Below are 14,373 nucleotides of genomic sequence, written 5' to 3'. Positions count from 1 at the left end.
TGCAGGAAACCAAAATCCATTGACGGGTCAGCTGTCATGAACTCCTCAAACCATGTCTTTCTTCAAGAGCTTTAAGCAGAAGGTAAAAGACAGTTTTTTTCTTTCATAAGCTATGTGGAGAAGCAGAAAATATGTAGAAGAAGAGGAGCAGGGATGACATATTTTTGTTCATCATGGAAAAGGGCTGCATTTTGAACAAAATTGGCAACACATGAGGGTGGTAGGATCATTGCAGTAGGAGTGCATTGTTTCAGCAATGATAGAGAGGATGGTCAGAGTTGAAGGATGGAGCTAAAAATATTAAGTTAAGAACAAAATGTCATTTTCAGCTTGAAAATACAGTACAATGCAATGTTTAATTTCAGTCAAAGCATATTTACTTAGGAAGGTCCAGTCAAAGTCCAGGTTTAAATCTAGTCATCTGGCGTAGGACTTCAAAATTGCTCCTGATGGAGGGAGTATTGCTCCCCATCAACCTTCATTGTGGACGTGCAAGGCTGTTGTGATGCATGCCCTCAAAAGTTTGCAGCTGTAACTTTAGAATGTGTGACATTTAAATTGTATAAATACTTTCACAAATTATGCACAACTTAGTATATTTTGATCAAATCCACAAATATTTCAAGCAAATTGTGTGAAATTGGATTTACCGCTTCCCCCCTTTACACCAGGCTTCACAGTTGCAGTAATCATGAATGATTTACTATGAATGACGCCTCGTCAGTGGCTCGTGGCTGTTGCGTTAATTGTCGGACAGGCGCAGTAGACATGCTTAAAGGACGGCTGGGTTCATGGTGATCCAACTACAGAGCGTCTGGAGAGCAGTTTACCTCCTGTGTATTGTTTCAGCTTGCTAAGCGACTTTTCTCCGCCCGGACAAGCTTCTTAAACACTAAAACAATGCGCATTGTGAGGCATTTTAATTATCGGACGCGCAGTCCAAAAATCAAACAAACAAAAAAAATCTAAAAACTAATTTTTCTCCACTTAATGGCAGACACTGCTTTCAAGATAGTGTTACGGCACAAATGAAACTGATAACGACGGCTTGTTGAGGTGGCTGTGCTCTATTATAAAGCGGTTAGCGAGCAGTTTTCCTCGTTGGGATGCTGAGCAGAGCCTGTTGTGCGCAGTTACGCAACACCCCCGCCTGTCCTGAGAGCTATAAACGGATCAGCGTCTCTCCGCAGCCTCTGCGCTCCTGCTGCCAACCTGACACCGGCCAGCTCTCAGGTACGACGCACCGCATCAAGACAAAAACATAATAAATAAAACGACACGCATGGAGGGACGATTCGTTTTAGTTCTGATGAACATCTTTATGAAGCTCTCTCTTTTTTAAGCATCATCCCGGTGTGTGTGTGTGTGTGTGTGTGTGTTTTGTTTTTATAGAGATGTGATGCAGAATGCAACCTGCTGGTATTTAATACGCACTCAGTCGTCTGCAAGCGAGTAGATGACAGAACATGGCGGAGGGCTGGCAATTCCCCTTAAATCCCTCAGCCGTTAGTTTTACCGCAGTGGCCGCGCTTTTTTAGGGATTTCCCCGCAGTTTGAGCAGCTTTTGTTTGCCGATGCGCACTGCGGCAGTGGCTGTGACGTTATTTCTGGGGCATCTATTAAACCACGAAAGTGGCAGCTGTCCTGGGACTGATCCACTTCGACCTGTCTGGAACAAGATCATGTGAGGATACATGTTACCACCGGAGCCGCCCCGTCTCGGATGCAGACAATGGCAAACTGCATGAACAATTAAATGCCAAACTTTGCCCGTGCAAGTAGGAATTGTGATGTTTCACTTGATTAACGCAACAGTCGTGCAGTTATTACAGTCTGATCTGCATTAGCCCTTATGCAGAGCTCTGCAGTGTCAGAGAAATGGCTGCTGTACTGTCAGAGGGTTGGATCTGACAAAATGGTGGATTCTGGCTTGGAAGGGAGCAAGTACCGAGTCTGCGGTATCAGCTGATAGACTCAGATGTGTTGAAGACAAGTTGAGATGTAAAGATGAGCGCAGGAGTTTGGATGGATGTAGGATCAGAGAGTGGGAGGGGCAAGGCGTCTTGTGTTCAGACTCTGGTCAGAGGTCTGACTAGCAGCATCTTGAATCATTTCTGAAAAATTAGATATTAAACATTTGAGCATCTTTTTTGTTTGTTTGTTTTCTGAGAATATAAGCACATTTAGCTGGAATCTTCCCTTAAAATACCTGCAATCAACTGCTTTGCCAATCAAATACATCTCAATAAGTCACCATGTCGTGCAAAGGTTAACTTGCTTTTGCCAATTTTAAAAATGAAGCCTAAAAGATTTATCAGTGATATTTCAAGGGTTAATTACATGTAATCTTAATCATTCAGGTTTACAGCTGATGAAAAGCAGCTTCACGGAAAATTAGATTTACACAAGACTGAATTAAAAGATTTTTAATTCTGAAATGTAGCACAGAGGTACTGAGGTGTTGGATTCCCGGCTTGCTTCAACGGCGACCTCTGGCTCACCTGAAGAGTCTTTCATCTTCTTTTACGATACTCTATAGGTTCTCTGTGGAGTTTAGGTCAGGAACGTTTGTTGGCCAATTAAACAGTCACGATACTATGTTAGCATTAAAGCAGATATTGGTACCTTTGGCTTGAGGTGCCTTGAAGACAACTGTGTTGACTTTGTACCAGGCTCCTCAAGTTATCACTGGCTTTGCAACTTTTCCATTAATATCCTTGGTTTTGTGGAGGGTGTCAGTGAGTGTCTACTGGGAAAGTCTTCTCTATATCTTTGTTGGTCATAACATTTCTGCATCAAAAATCCTTTCAGGTATAATAAGTGTCTAATATGCACTAACTTTTTAACGTGTACATATCAAATGTACATTCCTAATGTCTGGTTCATCCATTTCCTGATCTCGATAACTCAACCACAGCTTTAGCGGACTAGTGACTTCAGCCGCCGACTGTGGTCGTCATGGGAAAGGAGAAGCTCCACATCAACATAGTCGTGATCGGCCATGTGGACTCTGGCAAGTCCACCACTACAGGACACCTCATCTACAAGTGTGGTGGCATCGACAAGAGAACAATTGAGAAGTTTGAGAAGGAAGCTGCTGAGGTAAAGTAAATGGGGACGAGTTAAGAATAACCCTTTGATGCAAGTAGAGTGGCTTAGAGCTTAGAAATTGTCTTGTTTAAGACAGTCACTTGTAATAAAAAATTATCTCGATTAAAAAATTTTTTTTCCAGATGGGGAAGGGCTCATTCAAGTACGCCTGGGTGCTTGACAAGTTAAAGGCAGAGAGGGAGCGTGGCATTACGATCGACATCTCACTTTGGAAGTTTGAGACCAGCAAGTACTATGTTACCATCATAGACGCTCCAGGCCACAGGGACTTCATCAAGAACATGATCACTGGCACCTCTCAGGTCTGCAAAATGAGTAATTACCCCAACTCTGAAAGAATTAGTGGATCTGTTTTTATAACTGTTCCTAAAGTAGTATTCAAAAGCCATCTTGGAGCGTATGTTCAAGATAATTTGCAATCGTTTTATAATAGTATTCTTTTTTTTTTTTTGTACATCCTTAGGCTGACTGTGCAGTGCTCATTGTAGCGGCAGGTGTAGGAGAGTTCGAGGCCGGCATCTCCAAGAACGGACAAACTCGGGAGCATGCTCTCCTGGCGTACACACTCGGCGTGAAGCAGCTGATTGTGGGCATCAACAAAATGGACTCAACCGAGCCAAACTACAGCCAGAAGCGCTACGAGGAGATTGTGAAGGAAGTGAGCACCTACATTAAGAAGATTGGCTACAACCCAGACACCGTCGCCTTTGTGCCCATCTCTGGTTGGAATGGAGACAACATGCTTGAGCCAAGCCCAAACGTAAGCGTCTGACTCAACTCAAACCAGCGATGACGGTCAACAGCACCGCAGTAATAGGGAAGAAACTATTGTCAGGCGTACAGAACTTGTCACAGCAAAATTTAGGCGTCTTCAACTGATTACTAGCATATTATACCGTCTATAAGTTCGCATTTCCATTGGCTTACGTAGTTTTCTATTAGATAATTTAGGATGTTTTGTGAATGTTTTTTTTAACAGTTAATTTTCAGATTTGTTCCATTTTTATCTTCTAGATGACATGGTTTAAGGGGTGGAAGATTAACAGGAAGGATGGCAGTGCATCAGGGACCACACTATTGGAGGCTCTGGATGCTATTCAGCCCCCAACCCGCCCGACAGACAAACCTCTACGTCTTCCCTTGCAGGATGTGTACAAAATTGGAGGCATGTAGCGCATTTACGAACATAGAGTTAAAAACTATGTTAGCACATGAGATGGAATTGAATTTTTTTTAATCCTGCATTCAGTTTCCTTGTAGGACAGCATGTTTTTTTTTTGTTTTTTTTTAAGTCCAAAGGTGAACCATTCGATGTCTTTCACCAATGCTCATATTGTGTGGCCTCCTCTTCCTCAGGTATTGGAACTGTGCCTGTGGGTCGGGTAGAAACAGGAATACTGAAGCCTGGTATGGTCGTTACGTTTGCGCCCGTTAATGTGACCACCGAGGTGAAGTCTGTGGAGATGCACCATGAGGCACTGACGGAGGCCCTCCCAGGCGACAACGTGGGCTTCAACGTCAAGAATGTGTCGGTGAAGGACATTCGCCGTGGCAACGTGGCCGGGGATAGCAAGAACGACCCTCCACAGGAAGCTGCCAACTTCACTGCTCAGGTAGACACAACAAACTGTATTTTGTAGAAACATGAAACAATCTCTTCTGAAGTATTTATAGCATCAAGTTATTTTTGAAGTATGGTCAAAGAAAATATTCCCATTACTAAGTCACAGTGATAGGCAGTGGGATGTTCTTTTTTTTAGTCTATAAAACCTCAAAGGAAATTAGTAAAACACTATGTAATTACTGTTAAATCAGAACAAAAATAACAAAACAAAAAAAAGAATCCTATTTACAGGCCATCCACTTTGCTTTGTAGGTGATTATCCTGAACCATCCTGGGCAGATCAGTGCTGGTTATGCTCCTGTGCTGGACTGCCACACTGCTCATATTGCCTGCAAGTTTGCAGAGCTCAAGGAAAAAATTGACCGCCGCTCCGGCAAGAAGCTGGAAGACAATCCCAAATCTCTCAAATCTGGAGATGCCGCCATCGTTGATATGATTCCTGGCAAGCCTATGTGCGTTGAGAGCTTCTCCGAGTATCCTCCATTGGGTAAGTTCAACTGGGAAGGGCTTGAATGACTTGAAAAGCTCTCAATGTCTCGTTTGGCTCCTCAAAGGTATCCAATACGGCACTGTTAAGTTGTGCTCTGCATCGTTTAATTTTTCCCTTGAATTTCCTTCACAGGTCGTTTTGCGGTGCGCGACATGCGTCAGACTGTGGCCGTGGGAGTGATAAAAGGTGTGGAGAAGAAAGTGTCTACCACTGGTAAAATCACCAAGTCTGCTCAGAAGGCCCAGAGGAACAAATGAATGTTGTGCTGCTCTGCCGACCACAAGGTCTCCCAAGGCAGGACAGCCCTCATCCAACTCCATCTTATGATTGGCCACTTCAACTTAATAATCAAAGACTGGTTAATCATCACAATGCATCGCAAAAGCATTCGAAGGAAAGAAAGATGTTAGATCCTCAATCCATGTTGCCATACTCCCGAATCCATCTCAGTGGTTAGACTACCATTGTGTAACATGTGGAAACAAGAAGTTGAAAAAAAAAAAAAAAAACATACAACATGGTACTAAATGTGAGCTGTTAATTTGGTTTATGGTAATACTTTTCTGTGATACTGAACAAATAGACTTACACTGTAAACCTTAGCTGTCTGGAGTTATGGTCCAGGGTCTCTTTACATGTTCTGCTTTAAGTCTTCACACCTACTTACTGCTCAATGTGAACCAATAGCAAGAGTTAAACATGTTAGCTAGAACCGTTTTAGTGTATTAGTGAAACATCTGTTGTATTTAAGCTTTATACCACTTAGAAGAAGTTTAAGCCTGTCCTTGTGAAGGAACTCAAAACAACCTCTCTTTTTGACTCCTGAAGCACTTTGATTGGCATTTTTGCTAATTTTGCACTTTCACCGAGGAATACTGAATTGGCATAAGCTACTGCACCTTATTGTGAGACGGCATGAGCCTCTTTGCAACATTAAACATCTTTCAACCAAAGTACTTTGTTGTCTGGTAGTACTGTTTGTATCTGAACCTATGCATTTAGAAAGTCAGAAAATTCCATTCATTCAAGCTCATAGCCACAAGATGTAGCTGTTGTCACAGGAATAAAAAACATCTTTTTTTTATAATGATGGAAACAAAACTGCACATAAATCCACTCAATGAAAAGATATCTAATCTGTGAGAAAGTAAATGACTGAATACAACTGCGCATGGAAGAGCTCGAGGGCATTCAACCAAATATGGTAGGGGCGTGTAACAGGAAGCCTGGCATTAGTATATTTTCAGCAGCGCGGTTTCATTGCTTTCATTTCCTCATCATGAGTTGCAGAGAGAAATCTCGTCAGGCAAAGAGCCCTGACTCAACACAATGTTCGGACTCTAGAAAGGAGAAGCGGGAAACCATCGGGAGGAAAAAGAAAGACGATCCTCTGAAGTCAAACCATGCCGAAGAGAAGCCGCCTGTGAAGGAAACCACTAAAGAAAAGGGCAAACATTTAACGAGGGAGCATAGCAGAGAACAACAAACGCCTCCAGAGAAGACTAAAACCCAAATCCATTCCAGCAGGTCCACATCAGTGAAAAAACCTCCTTTGCATAGAGACCTGGAATCACAAGCTACAACAATGAGGTCAGAGACGGCAAAGGCTTCCCTCAAGACCACTAAACCTAAAGCTGGTGGTAAGGCAGAGACCCTAACTCGCTGTACCAAGGCTGCAGGAAAGATGGAAGGCGCACAACTTAAGGAGAAAAAGATAGAGAGACCTGCAGGGGGAAAAAAAGAAACAGCTGCTGAAAAGTCCTGCGATATAGAACATGCTGACAAAATAAAGCCAAAGATGCTGAAGACAAGATCAGTTTCAGGGGACTCTGTCCTACAGTCTACTTTAGGAAAACTGAAGATTAGGGCAAAGGACAAATCAGATACGAGTAAAGTTGTGAATGATTTTATAGGAAACCTAATTAGGCATTTAAAAAAGGAAACCATATGTTTTCAAGACGTGGACGAACCGCTGCGCACAGGAAGCTATTATGAAAACCTTAAGGTGAGATACAACTGCTAACATTTTCTCAGACTAATTGAATGTGTTCCACAGCACAAACATTTTTAGAAATGCCATCATCTGGTAACCATAACGTCACTAAGTTATTTATGCCAAATGACATTCTTGTTCACACAGATCTCGGATCCTGACGAGTTTGACGTTATGCTTCCAATGCCGGTTGAACGAGTTCAGATCGAACCATTTGGGGAAAACGGAGCCTTCTACAGCGTGGCATTAAAACGTGGCAATAGCCATTTAATGAAATTCCAGCAGAATGATGTTTTATCCGCAAGCGAAATGCTTCAAGAGTTCAGAAACGAAGTGAAGAAATTTGCCAAGGGATTTCCAGGTTAGTGCCCAACTTGGGGGCTTTGTTCTGCGTTTGCATTTTATGTCAAATTAACTTAATCAAACAAATATGTTACAGAAATTGTTTGATATGGTATGTGATAAGAATGCAAATATTTCATGAATATATCACATTTCCAGTAATTACATCCATTTTTCGGGGGGTGAGGTGAATATAAACCAGTCATCATTTTGTAATGAAAACTGTCTTTCTTGCTTTAGCGTGGACGATTGAGAGAAAAAAAGGAGGCTGCCCTGCAGTGACCTTGGCCCATAAAGTGGGCTCAGTCACCATTTCCCTCGATGTTGTTCTCTGTCTCAAAGTGACATCAAGCTGGCCGTCTTTCACCAGCGACGGCTTGAAAATTGACCAGTGGCTTGGGACTAAAGTGAAACGGGAGTACAAATGGAAACCTTACTACCTTGTGCCAAAATACGAAGGTAGAGGCAACGTGGAAAACGACGGCGTTCTTAACAAAGGTGAGTGCAACTTTACAGAACTTCTGAACTGAATTATCCAAGTGTTGGCAGACTGAAAAGAGGATTAGGAATGTCTAATACAAGAAGATTAAAGAGTTTACATGCTATCTTACTAGACAAGCCTTACACTGCAGCTAATGGACTGTTTTGTCTTTCCATCGCAGATGTCTGGCGGATTTCATTCTCCCACATTGAGAAGGAAATTATAAAGAACCATGGATCGGAGAAGACATGCTGTGAAAGAGAGGGAGCAAGCTGCTGCAGGCAAGACTGCTTACACATATTTTGCAAACACTATTTTTTTTAATGTAATTAACATAATTACAGAATTAAAGACAGCCTCGGCAAAAGATATAACCAGATTTTCTTTGATGGAAAATCCAGGCCCTCTGATAACATTTTTTTTTAAATCACGTGTGGGATTCATAATCTCAAAACTTTTTTCAGTTCTTTATCAATTCTCAAGTGTATTTATTCAAGTTTTTTTTTTTATCCAGAAAACACTGTCTGAAGCTCCTCAAGCATCTCCTGCATCTGCTGAAGGAAAACGACCCTTCACTTGCCAAGTTCTGCTCCTACCACGCCAAGACGACGCTCCTGCACGCCTGCTGCTCCAGAACCAGAGACAGCGACTGGGGAGCGTCAGATCTCAGTCGGTGCTTCGGCCTGCTCCTGCAGGACTTCGAAAGCCACCTGAGACGTGGTGAACTCTACAACTTCTTCATCCCCAGTCAGAACCTTCTCTCTGGTCTGGGGAAAACCCGCTGCAAGCATTTGGCAGACTGCGTCAAGGAGCAACGAGAAAACGGCTTCCCCATCTTTGACGCATATCTTCAAAATCCGTGTTAAGCGACAGAACGGGAAATTCTGATCCCGAGCTCAACGTTCATGTCAGATCAATTTCACTGATGTGAGAGAGATTTTACTGGGGGGTTTTTTTCTGTTAAAAAACAAAACAAAAAAACTAAATTATTTAAATATTTCTTTTTTATTAAATATTTAAAGAAACAGAGTTTCTACTGTTTCCACTAATTCCTCTTAAGAAACACTATATAAACACATTTACAATCGCAGTAGTTATTTTTACGTCACATAGATCTACTTTTAATATTACAAAGGCTCAGGGGTTTATTAACATTTGAATGAAATATATTCATAATCAGCAGATTAACCTACTGCAATGGCCCCAATGAAATCTGCTGTATAAGCGTTAGTTGTTGTTGAGAAAATAAATTTAAAGTAAGCTAGTTTTAAAACCTAACATGTCTTGATTCAAATGGCCTAATTGTGGTTTTGAAATCAGTAACTCATTCTAGTTACAGCAGATGGTTTGCTAGGATCGTTTGAACTGTCTTTTGTCTGTGTGGAAAACAATACAGGAGAAGTTGTAGCTTTTCACACTCATCTGTGAAAGGCCGTAAACACGGCAGGGGTTTCTGGCTTCAGATAGAGGGTCAGAGATAGCTCCTGGATTGGATGAGCAAAGATACGCCTTATTTGAATAAATTAAAGAAAAGAAGATAAAACTTTCTACACAGAAGTAACAAATCAGATTTTGCTTTTGCAACTTCTCCAAAGACGTCTTTGCTTTTTGTTTGTCGTTTCCATCTTTTGTCTTTTTCTCTCTCAGGTAAATTCATGTGTTTGTGCTCTGAGGTTTCTGATGTTTTGTGATGCGTTTGTCTGGTGATAGTATGCATCTGTCTTGAATAAATGCTGATTATTGTGACGCTGTTATCTCTGCGTGATCTCAGTCTTTGCGCACAGCATTTTTCTGAACCCGGGCATAAGAGAGGATTTAACGAGTCAAAAAGTTTTTAAAGTTCAAGAATTTTTCCTCTCCTAACATTGTCCACCTATTAATTTTTTTCCCCAGTGAACAAACTTATGCCAGATTGGTTCTGATTCACAACACACGAGATGTTAACCACTCCTATCAACACAATCCCACTCAGGTCCTTGGTGGCTTCGTCTTAGTCGTACCTTGTTCATGAGGTGAAACTGGATGTTGCAAAGTCATTTTCTTATGTAATCCATTGTGCGTATTTGTTTAATGATAAATACCAGTTACACTAATAATAAAGGGGGGAAAAGTCATCTTGTGACTGATATTTATGCACTGTTTAGTTTTTACTAAATGAACCCAAATAAGCATTTTACAGTGTAGCCATTTGCATGTTTTGTGGTTGTCTAATGACCAACTCTGCAAAATTTTATTTGGGTGGCATAAAACGATCTCATATTTTGAGTTATAAACCGTCATCTGATTTAAATGTTCTGGGAATGCAATTTTCTTCGAATGTGAAATTGAACTTTGGCCCCATCTCCATAAGTTTTGGCATTTTATCAAAGTTCACTGTTATTCAGTTTATCTGTATTTATTTATTTTTTTGCAATGTATCACCATCTCCTTCCCTTAGTGACCCATTTATGCTGCTTAATGTCGATGTTTTTCTTTGTAAGATTATAAAATTTGGATTAAAATAAAGTAAAAATAAAAAAGAAACTGAACTCTAGCATTTCTTGGACATGAGGCTCATGTTGTGATTGTGGGCATTACTGGGTGGCCATATATAATCCAACCTGCTCGGGAAGGGGAATAAATCAGTCATTTGTAAAAGATTTCTGTTTGATTCCTGATAGAAGGCGACTGGCACACAGCAGTTCTCACAAGACCTTACAGTAATCCACATCTAAAGTTAAGTATGTCCAATCCACAAAGATAACTGCTTTATATTACACCAGTTGCATAAATAATAAGAAATAAGCATGTACTGGAATAAAATGTACCTGCAAAACAGGTTAAATAAGTTAGCAAAACAGAAACTTACAGCTTTCTTGGTCTCATGGTAATTTATAAGGACGTTAAGAATTACTCATACAAGATAATCATCACAGCCACTGAATCACTGAACGTTACGACATTCAGTGACTTTATGACGTTCACAGAATTTACAGCTTTAAGTTAGTGTTGGAAGGCAATTACATTAGTTGGGGCATGCCATTAGCAATGCATAAGGAGAGCAGTGACTGACCTGCGAAGCAGGTCAGTCACTGCCTCCATGCATTGCATGGCAGGCACCTATTGTTCTTCACCCAATAGAATGTCTGTTTATTATTGGGGCATGCCATTAGCAATGCATAAGGAGAGCAGTGACTGACCTGCGAAGCAGGTCAGTCACTGCCTCCATGCATTGCATGGCAGGCACCTATTGTTCTTCACCCAATAGAATGTCTGTTTATTATTGGGGCATGCCATTAGCAATGCATAAGGAGAGCAGTGACTGACCTGCGAAGCAGGTCAGTCACTGCCTCCATGCATTGCATGGCAGGCACCTATTGTTCTACACCCAATAGAATGCCTCTTTATCAGTGAGAATGCATTCAATGCATTCTCACTACTAGTGTTCCTGTTTTTCTTTATTATTTTCTTTATTATTAATTTAATTAATTATTAATTAATTAGTGAGAATGCATTCAATGCATTCTCACTACTAGTGTTTCTGTTTCCCTTTATCAGTGAGAATGCATTCAATGCATTCTCACTACTAGTGTTTCTGTTTTTCTTTTTTATTATCAGTGAGAATGCATTCAATGCATTCTCACTTATAGTTTTTCTGTTTTTCTTTTTTTATTATTATTATCCAGTCTTCCGTACCTTTTTCAACGTTTAACTACTTCCACTATCTTTCACTAATTGTACTAATTCATATATCAAAACGTTCAGCTTCTTCAGGAGAATGGACCTATGACTTTTGGTAAACTTCACTATTGCACTTTTTGAAATAATTGCCCTTTTGTGCAAATTTATTGCCCCATTCATTCCTATGGTGGAATTCACTAACTGACGTCAGTTGCCAGAGTGTACACTCTAGTAACTGCCGTTTTTGAACTTTTTTCTGCTTTTTGACAAACAAATTGACGCTGTTCATACATATTTCACTGTAGAGAAATAATTTATGCATTAAAATGTAGCTACGTGTGTCTACTTTATGGAATTATTACTATTATTGCTACAGGTCTTACTGTTTTCTGTCAAACTCTTCTGGAGTACAACCATGTCACACTTTCTCCTATTCTTTCAATGTATTTTTGTCTTGTGCTCTGTTTTAATCTGTTTCTATGCATTCTGCAAGTCGACTTTTCTGTTTTGCCTTCTGGTTCTACTGGTTTCTACTGCCTTCCACTGGTTTTACTACCTTTCACCTTTTCAAGATGAAGATGCCTTCATCTTCCACTGTTTTTATCTCTTTCTACGCATTCTGCAAGTCTGCTTTTCTGTTTTGCCTTCTGGTTCTACTGGTTTTTACTATCTTCTAATTTCTTCTGCAATTTTTATTCAATTTTAGCAATTAATATATGAAAATGTTCTGCTTCTTCTGATCCTTTTTGCTTTTGGTTTTGCTGTTTTACACCTTCAAATATTTCTGGTTTTTCTGCTTCCCTTAATGTAAGCTTATTGCTGTTTCACTGTTCAACTGTTTCAACTATTTATGGTTTTGCACTAATTTCCTCTTGTGCTAATTATGATATTTTTACGCTGTTTCACTTTTTGACTTTTCAAATAATTCATGTTGCACAAAAACTTCTGCTTCTTCAGCTGAAATCTGCAAAACCTTTACTAAGTTTCACTCCTTCAAATATTTCTGGATCTGTACTAATTAGATAGATAGATAGATAGATAGATAGATAGATAGATAGATAGATAGATAGATAGATAGATAGATAGATAGATAGATAGATAGATAGATAGATATAGATAGATAGATAGATTAGTGACTTGCGGTGAGGTTCATACCTGGTGAGGCACCGACTTAATTATAATCGGATTTACAAATCTAGACCCCCTGCATGTTATTGTTTACATAAGGAAATTTCTCGCATGCTACAATGCTGGAGGGCAAAAAGGCTATTCCTTTACATGCCATTCATGATTCCGTGATCTCAATCAAACTTAGACATGTAGATATTATTAATTTCGTGCTGTGCTTAAAAGCAAAGGGAGAAACCGTTAAAGTGCAACTCAAAACCACGTCTTTCTCGCTCTCTGTATCAGAGCAGCTACTGTATTGCTAACTCGCTGTTACCATCTCTTACTCTGCAGTTGTGCAGTCACAATGTCTGGGTTCATGAGCGCCCCCAGCGATGAGACACGAGAACTGCCTGCCTCACTCATCTGTTCTCTGCCGTTTATGATCGCTCCTCATCACACAAATCACGTTACACACTTAGTTGGTGACAATAAAAACACATTACATTAAATACATAAGCTAAATTATGGAAAATAAGTTCATACATGTTTTTAACCATTTTATTGGCGACGTACAGACAGGAGGAGCATGCTCTCATAGAATGGCAACCGGCGCTCTTAGCGAGAGGTTGCGCAATCACAGGTGAGGCTCAGCTCGGTGCTGCCTCACCGGCTTCGCTTACAAGCATTTCAATGGGAAAATTCAGCAATTCTGAAGAAAAAACATCATATTTTAGTTAAATGATAAATAGGGACTTTATAGTACAAACCACAGGTGTGGCTCTGGCTCTCCTGCCTCATCTGACAGCACATCACTGATTTTATATCTATCTATATCTATATACATATCTATCTATCTATCTATCTATCTATCTATATATATATATATATATATATATATATATATATATATATATATATATATATACATATATATATAAAGACCATAATTTAGCTAACTATGGTCTTTCTTATGCTCTGTTTTGACTTTTTCAAATAATTCAGGTTGCACACAAACTTCTGCGTCTTCAGCTGAATTCTGCAACACCTTTGCTAATTTCCACTACTGGGCAAAGGATTTTTACAATATATGACTGTAGCTTTCTTATGCTTTTTCCAACTTCCTACTCTTTGTTCTCAAGTTTCTTATATTTCTGCATCAATCATTCTGCAAATATGCTTCTTTGGCCCTTTATGTTAAGTTTCACTCCTTCAAATATTTCTGGATCTGTACTAATTTCTGCTTCAGCTAATTTCTGCTGTTTGCTATGTTTCACTGTTCATCTGTTTCAACTATTTGTGGTTTTGTTCTGATTTCTGCTTCAGCTAATTTCTGCTCTTTGCTACGTATCACTGTTCAACTATTTCAATTTCTTCTGCTTTTCCCTACTTCTTACACTTTTCTCAACTTTTTCTTGCATTTCTGCTGCAGTCATTCTGCAAATATGCATTCTCACGGCTGTTTCGCTAGGAACAGCTATTTTTCTAGTTATTATAGTTGGGGCATGCCATTAGCAATGCATAAGGAGAGCACTGCCTGCCATGCATAGGTGCATGGCAGGCAC

At 40.0% G+C, this 14,373-nt stretch overlaps 2 protein-coding genes across 2 annotated transcripts; both read left to right on the top strand.

Annotated features, from left to right (window-relative positions):
- Positions 1 to 652: 652 nt before the first annotated feature.
- eef1a1a (eukaryotic translation elongation factor 1 alpha 1a) lies at positions 653 to 6,178 on the top strand. Its single transcript, XM_014978631.2, has 8 exons — positions 653 to 1,233; positions 2,918 to 3,102; positions 3,234 to 3,413; positions 3,575 to 3,871; positions 4,126 to 4,276; positions 4,468 to 4,724; positions 4,988 to 5,222; positions 5,358 to 6,178. The coding sequence occupies exons 2-8, from the start codon at positions 2,959 to 2,961 to the stop codon at positions 5,480 to 5,482; spliced, it is 1,389 nt and encodes a 462-aa protein (XP_014834117.1). The 5' UTR covers positions 653 to 1,233; positions 2,918 to 2,958; the 3' UTR covers positions 5,483 to 6,178.
- A 248-nt stretch (positions 6,179 to 6,426) lies between these two features.
- Positions 6,427 to 9,795, top strand: cgasa (cyclic GMP-AMP synthase a). Its single transcript, XM_014978627.2, has 5 exons — positions 6,427 to 7,230; positions 7,366 to 7,579; positions 7,801 to 8,058; positions 8,223 to 8,322; positions 8,556 to 9,795. The coding sequence occupies exons 1-5, from the start codon at positions 6,427 to 6,429 to the stop codon at positions 8,905 to 8,907; spliced, it is 1,728 nt and encodes a 575-aa protein (XP_014834113.2). The 3' UTR covers positions 8,908 to 9,795.
- The last annotated feature ends 4,578 nt before the right edge of the window (positions 9,796 to 14,373 follow it).

Source organism: Poecilia mexicana, unplaced genomic scaffold, assembly GCF_051168715.1.
Source record: "Poecilia mexicana isolate PSO_F unplaced genomic scaffold, ASM5116871v1 scaffold_15, whole genome shotgun sequence".
In the NCBI taxonomy this organism is placed as follows: Eukaryota; Metazoa; Chordata; class Actinopteri; order Cyprinodontiformes; family Poeciliidae; genus Poecilia; species Poecilia mexicana.
The sequence above is the reverse complement of the archived record's forward strand: the minus strand, read 5'-3'. Positions and strand labels throughout refer to the sequence as shown.

Excerpts from the sequence above, each read along its gene's own strand:
- cgasa (XM_014978627.2), top strand. The coding sequence starts at position 6,427 with ATGGTAGGGGCGTGTAACAGGAAGCCTGGCATTAGTATATTTTCAGCA. Across the intron at positions 7,231-7,365 it reads GCTATTATGAAAACCTTAAG|ATCTCGGATCCTGACGAGTT; the intron begins GTGAGATACAAC and ends TTGTTCACACAG. Across the intron at positions 8,323-8,555 it reads GAGGGAGCAAGCTGCTGCAG|AAAACACTGTCTGAAGCTCC; the intron begins GCAAGACTGCTT and ends TTTTTTATCCAG.
- eef1a1a (XM_014978631.2), top strand. The coding sequence starts at position 2,959 with ATGGGAAAGGAGAAGCTCCACATCAACATAGTCGTGATCGGCCATGTG. Across the intron at positions 3,872-4,125 it reads TGCTTGAGCCAAGCCCAAAC|ATGACATGGTTTAAGGGGTG; the intron begins GTAAGCGTCTGA and ends TTTATCTTCTAG. Across the intron at positions 5,223-5,357 it reads CTCCGAGTATCCTCCATTGG|GTCGTTTTGCGGTGCGCGAC; the intron begins GTAAGTTCAACT and ends TTTCCTTCACAG.